The 6,904-nt window shown below is 40.0% G+C and overlaps 1 protein-coding gene across 1 annotated transcript; it reads right to left on the bottom strand.

Moving 5' to 3' along the window:
* Window positions 1–6: 6 nt before the first annotated feature.
* Window positions 7–2,980, bottom strand: LOC125290561. The gene is made up of 7 exons (XM_048237223.1): window positions 2,932–2,980; window positions 2,384–2,689; window positions 1,712–1,966; window positions 1,508–1,621; window positions 1,363–1,376; window positions 1,047–1,062; window positions 7–321 (listed from the first exon to the last, which is right to left on the bottom strand). Exons 1-7 carry the CDS (start codon window positions 2,978–2,980, stop codon window positions 113–115), a joined length of 963 nt encoding a protein of 320 aa, XP_048093180.1. The 3' UTR covers window positions 7–112.
* Between the last annotated feature and the right edge of the window lie 3,924 nt (window positions 2,981–6,904).

Genomic DNA, 6,904 nt, shown 5'->3' with positions numbered 1-6,904 from the left:
ATGTCTAAAATGAATGTAACATTTCTCTTTCCATTTACAAAATTGGTTCTTGCCATGATTACCAATTTTCAGCAAGTCCTTCCAATGAAATTGTTTAAATTATGAAATAGGCCTAATGTAATTTCGATGTCATTGTGTGCAGCACAGGTGAAGACATTTCCCTCTTTTCCAGTGCAGTTGTTATGCTGACTGGCTTTCTCCTCGACCGTGGCACAGGTACTTGACAGTAGCATAGGTGATTGGAGCTGTGGGTAAGTTGACTGGCTCTCTCCTTGACGGTGGCACAGGTTGATACATTACAGTAGCATAGGGCGATTCCACCTTATATTGAAGAAAAAAAGCATACAAGCCTTTTACTCAATTTATTATATGGCTCGATTCCACCTTATATTGAAAAAAAAAAAAACATGCAAGTCTTTTGCGCAGTTTATTATACGGCTCTTCGCAATGCAAGTAGAATGCTCCATTGATTTGATTATTATTGTCATTATTTTCATCTAAGGACCTGGAAATAATGACCGCTGTCAATGGCAACTGATTTTCATTCAAAAGTGAAGGCAGACGGTTGATCAGCTGTGTTCTAAATAAAGTTTGATTCAAGTTCAGCGTGTATTACGAACTATTTGGTTCTCAGCAAAGCCACAATGAAACGGTAACAAATAAATGTAGGCCTAAAGAGACATATCGTGGAGTTTGTTTTTTCGTTTTGGCAAGTAGGCTAGCCGTATAAAAAGCAGGATATAGAAGGGTGGTCATTATTGAGAAAATAAGTCCGGTTCTCCCTGTCGGGAATTTTCCCAATATAACTGGTGTTCTATATATTATCCCTTACATAATATGCAATACGTGATAGGCCTACATCACAATACTGAGCTTACAACTGAAGACAGAATTAAAAGAAGTGAAGACTGCTGCATGTAGGAAATTCTGCACCGTTTACCTAGATTAAGTCTGTTCTGAAGAAGATAATAATGATGTAGGCCTACTGTCTGCTCTGGTGCCATTAGAGCACAAAGATAAAGAACATTTTGTGGATCTGAACTTACCTGTAAAACAGCCAATCTGTGAGGGGTCAGTTCATATCATGATCCACAACTTTTTTACCTTTTATACTGTACTTGGCAACTTACAATTACAACAATTGTACTACTTTGATATTGAGCATAACATACATCATCATATTTGATTATTGGTGATCTATAACAATGTCTACTAGCAGGGTTGCTTTATGATATATTCAGTAAACCAAAAAAAAAAAAAACATAACAACTGTAGTTCCACATATTACAGAACTGCTTCATGCGAATTGCTTCAATATTGAATATTTAAATATAGCTATAATGCAGAACATGTGTGACCTACCTGAATATTGTGGTCTGATTGTGTTCCAGCAGAAAAGTAAAGTAGAAAAATCGGTCAGTATGTCATTATGTGTTATGATAGTTATAATATGAAGTGAAAGTGTATGATATAGACTCATGAGTTATAGAAAGACTTAAAGGCTTACCTCTGCTCTTGTGCCACCAATAAATAGCAGCTACAATCATCACAGCACTGATTAGGCCTACACAAGCTACAATTCCAAAAATGACTTCTATTGTCCACCTCCGTGTCTGTCTTTCTACAGAGAACACACATAAATATGGTTTACCAGTTGAACATAATATATATGGCTCATATGTGTTCATATGATATGCTCAAATCTCTATACTTCTGGACAGTTGGCAGAGAGGCTCAAGCTCAATTAAGGTCTGATTCCAGCTAACAGGGTTGCTATGGTTACAGGAGACGGTGGCATGATTGAGAGAGATGGAGAGGAATCTGTTTCTTCCCTCCTGAGAGCAAAAGGTGCCGTCACAGCTGGAGATCAGAGACACGTTGAGTCCTGTGCAGTTTAGAGTCACATTACAGGAATCACTGCTGGACCAGTTAGACACCACAGTCAGAGTCGGGGCTGCTGCATGCTCTGTACACACACACACACACACACACACACACACACGCACACAATCAAAAGGCAACTAAGTATACATATTCATACTCTCAAAAAACATGCGGGACGCCAAGGCACTCATTTTAGGAATAAAACCGCTTTATGAAATATGCTAGTTACTGAAACCAACATGTTTCCCATGTTACCAACATGTTTTGGCCACCATCTAGGCCTTCATCAGGGCAAGAGTGACAAACTGTGCACACACACACACACACACACACACACACACACACACACACACACACACACACATACTACACACACACACACACACACACACACACACACACACACACAGGCAACCAAGTAGTCATATTCATACTCTCCTCTAATGCTCTAACCATGTCAAAAATAACAATATTGCTACTATGACAGCTTTTGACTCACCCAGGACAGAAATGCTGTAATCAGCCACCATCTCTTTTGGTTTACCATAAACATTCCTCACTGCAGTGTAGTGACCAGAGTCATTCTTCATCAGATTCCCCAGCCCCAGAGAGAAGGTGTCCTCGTCAAACTCTACTCTGCCTTTAAAATGTGGATCAATATAAATTGTTCTATTCCTGTAGTCTGCAATAGTCATGTTGTTAACAGACCACTCAAATGCTATTAAGTTGTTCTTGTCCACATGCCCCCTTATGTTCAGGGTGACTGATTCTCCCTCTCGCACCTTCAACACCTCACACGTCGATACTGTAGAGACAAAAAAAAACACTTTTAAATATGATACTTATTAGGCAAGTCACAGATAAGGAATAAGTTTTACCAGGGTATTGTATTCTGTCCAATTAAGAACGATGCAACTTCTTTCAACTTGTTAAACCGTATAATGTAAATCGCCTTTATGTAAAATAAAGTCGACGACACAACAATAACAATAATAATAACAATAATAATAATAATAATAATAATAAGCATCTCATGAGCGTCTGTACCTGTGAGGAGGACGGCAAAGAGAAAACAACACGTCCATTTTACACACATTGTAGCCAGCGTCTGTCCTTCTGCCTAGTCAAGGTCACACTAACAAACAGCAAGAGCAACCCACTGTCTACTTTCAACCCACTAACACAACTAGACACATACACACACTCCCATAAGACCTGGCCTCTTGGCACATTTACTCAATGTTATGACTAATGAATAACATATTGGTTGTGGAACCCAAAACAAGGATTAACCTCAGAATACATGAAGAAAATATGTGGGTGACACATTTTGCCATGTGAATCACAACACTATTTTCTCACTAAACCAATTCTTTCCTTGACAGTTGTTCACCAATTCTTTTTTTCACAGTTGTTCACACACCTTGCCAGTTGTTCACCAATTCGTTCCTTCACAGTGGTTCAGGGGTGAAAGTAGTGTTTATTTCTTGGTGGTACTATGATATAGAGTTATAATGCGCGCCGAAAATTTCACTTAGCCTAATTATTTATTATTTATTTATTTGTTTATTTACTGTATTATAGTCTACTTATCAAGCATTCACTAGGACTTCTTACCACTCTAGTATCACTCTTTAATTATATCTTACATTAGTAAAGCAGTCCTCTGATGTGCATGTCACAAAACATTTAAGTGAAAGTGCATGTATAACAATATAGGCATAATAATGATTGTGATTGATTTGAAGGGAGTGGGGTTGGGTACATGTAGATGAGCCCTATGACCCCAACGTCTGCCATGACTGGGCCTCAGGTCAAAGAAGTTTGAGAAAGGCTGGTTTACATAACCTGCATCAGATTGAGGTTTGCAGTGATGCGCCTGAAGGCATGGGTTGAGGACCCAGTCAGTTACGCCACAATATGCACATTTGTTTAAATTCATACCCTCACATTGATCACCATGACCAAAATTGTACTTTTTTTTTTTTTTTTAAATCTTGAAAAAAAAATATTGACCTACCTACCACCCATTTTTTTTTTTTTTTTGGCTGTTACTGCAAACAAGAATATTTTTTAAGGATGGCCTCATGACTGTGAAAATGGCTGACATTGAACCACAGTGCTTTAAATGGGAGCCCCCAGTATCAGTCATCAAGGCATCAAAATCTGCCACAAACGCTTACAACACACAACATCACTCATAAACACACACAGACACGGACAGAACCACCACTGTTCAAGAGACCATTTTGGGGCTAAATGTGCTTTTTCTCATTTTTTTGTTTAGATCGAGCAGAATGAGCCACTGATGTTCAAAGGGCCCATTTGGGTGAAATTATTATTATAATTTATGTTATTATTATTTATTATTATTTACTATAGGGTTCTAGAAGAAATAAAACAGTGTGTTTGAAATAATGGAATTTGTGCTCTCTGATGGGACATGGGGAGGGTGGGTCTGTTGATCGGGGGGAGGGGGTGTGGCACCACGAGTAGTTCAAGCAGACGTGGGACTTTCATGTACTTCGATCGGGGGGAGGGGGCGGCACTGTGCCAATGCCACGCCCCCTCCCCCCTGAGAAACAAAAGGCGTGTTCGACTTGGACTGAGTCTGACTTGGTCTGGCTTTCTACGTAAACGTGATCTTCATTTAGCTCGTGCAGCTTGTGGAAGGCAACTGCAAGATCTGACTGCAGGCTAAGACTCCCGCGATATTTTAAGGTCATGTGACATGGTGTCACGGTGGTAAGTCCCTCCCCGGCTGACAGAAGTCGGACAGAATTTCTAACCAGCAAGCATTGCGTCCATCCCAGTATGCATTGTGTTCAACCCAGCATGCATCACATCAAGTCAGATCTGCACAGATCTGCCTCAAGTCGAACATGCCTAAAGTCTCACTCCTTGCAAACTTCAAAACTTGAGAGCCCTGTTTCATAACTTAACTTAGTTTAGTCTCTTCAATGTAGCCTATTATGTTGTGATAAGACCTTAGCAGAGTTCACTTCAATGCAGCAGTTTTGAACAAATTTGGCAGCATGGTCCCGATGCTTAGCGGATTTAATAGCAATTTAGCCAGACGCCCCTAGGAAAGGGCTGGCGGTGTAAAAGCGCCAGCTCAATGGCAATGCAAGGATTTGACCTTATATTGAATTTAAATTAAATTAAATTAAACATAGAATATTCATCTGTGGCGGCCGATTTTTATTTCGTGGTGCCCCGCCACAGATTAGTCAATGTATGGGAAACACTGTCCTTGATTATTAAAACGGAATGAGAGTATAGTTCCATGTCAAATCAGCCTAGAAAAATCGCCACGTTTCATTTTCCGTTGGTCTTATTACACTTTCTAACTTGAGGAAACAAGTTTTAAATAGGAAAATTCCCAGAAATCTTTCAAACGCCACTTTCAAACGTGATGCTAGCAGGTGAGAAGCTAATGGTCTAATCAGATGTAGTTGGCTGTAATCCGCCAATAAACAAGAAGAATGGCTGAAGCCAGAGCGTAGAGATACAGCTAATCAAGCTTTGAATGCTACGATGAAGCAAAGAGAATATAGCGGCGGTGAGACGTAAGGAAAAAGTTCATGAACTGCAGGCAGCTACACCTATAGCTAACACTTTCGAACAGAGTCGCGACATACACACACACACACACACGCCAACGCCGAGTAGTGTCGCGATCATTGAAAACAACCCAAACCAGGGAGAGAGGTGCAATGTAAAGTCAAAAAACAATCAGAGAGAGTAGCACAAAAGAGGCCAATCAGAGAGTAGCACAAAATACAAGAAACAAGCAAAAACATTTCTTTTCACGAAAAAGCTTGATTTCTCCATTTTGGTCAAAAACAGGTGTTTTCGTGAAATCAACATATATTCCACTGCCAATGGTCTTGGAAAATCAGTCAAAATGCTGTAAAACACTCTGCAGTATGGGGTTTTTGCAGTGAAAATGGCTGGCAGCCAGTCGAGCAATGGGCTGACTTCTAGAGCTGGTTACATCAGAAGTGAGAGCACTGCACACAATTGGAAAGTTAGGACTAATCTTCTGAACCTACTTTACGCTCCACGAACGGAAACGCTGCAGTGGCACTCCCAGCTGTTAGAATGTCACGTTAGGTGAATGTCACATGATGATGAGGGACAAAGACTCGTACCTGTTGTTTCATTGATCTCTTTTTCTCCTGACGAGCAGAGCTATGGCAACACACACCACAGACACAGAGGCCACCACCAGAGCCCAGTATTAATCCAAACTGTGTTCCCCTAAAAGAGTCACCTTCAGCTCTGTGAGGGCAAAAAATTGGAACCTCATTATCATACACAGATGGAAAGCCAAGTGAAAGCCTGTACAGCATTGCGGTACAAAAAGACCGCCGCTCAGTCCTCTGCATCCGTTCCTTGAAAAAAAAAATCACACTAAACAATTTGTCTCCATCTTCTACTCCATCCCCACTCTTGAAACATTTGTGTATGCTTGTTTGGCATGCCTGTGTGTGTGTGTGTGGCGGGCTGCACAGAAAGTAGCCTACTGGCGCTGTAAAGTTGAATAGATTTTGTAGCACTAGCCAAAAAAAATGTGTAGCATTGTTATAAAACCTTTTAAAATCTCTAGACAATCACAAGTGTAGGGCAGTTCATCCATTGCAACTGGACTGATGAAAGGTCATGTACACCTGTAGGCTACATTGTTTTTGGGAAAAGCAGAAGGTATCAGCATTATGTTTTATTTTTTATTTATTTATTACAATAAACAAAACAATCCCTGTCAGTTCCATGCAGTTTTCAACAGCTATCAAGAAGAGAGGTCATGCCATGGATTTTTGTGAATGTTTCTTCTTCTGTAAGATTTTAGTCATCTTTAGTTTGTATGATATTCAACTTTGTTGTCAATACACAAATTACCAGTAGTCTAAAACCCAATTTTATGTGTATGATTAACCTGACATTCTCTGGGGTATGCCAAGTTTCGTAGAATTTCATCCATGGGGGTCTAAAAAAAGTTATGTGTACATTTAGTGAC

Source organism: Alosa alosa, unplaced genomic scaffold (assembly GCF_017589495.1).
Source record: "Alosa alosa isolate M-15738 ecotype Scorff River unplaced genomic scaffold, AALO_Geno_1.1 AALO_1.0_unplaced_692, whole genome shotgun sequence".
Classification (NCBI taxonomy): domain Eukaryota; kingdom Metazoa; phylum Chordata; class Actinopteri; order Clupeiformes; family Clupeidae; genus Alosa; species Alosa alosa.
This window is presented reverse-complemented; position numbering and strand designations above follow the sequence as displayed.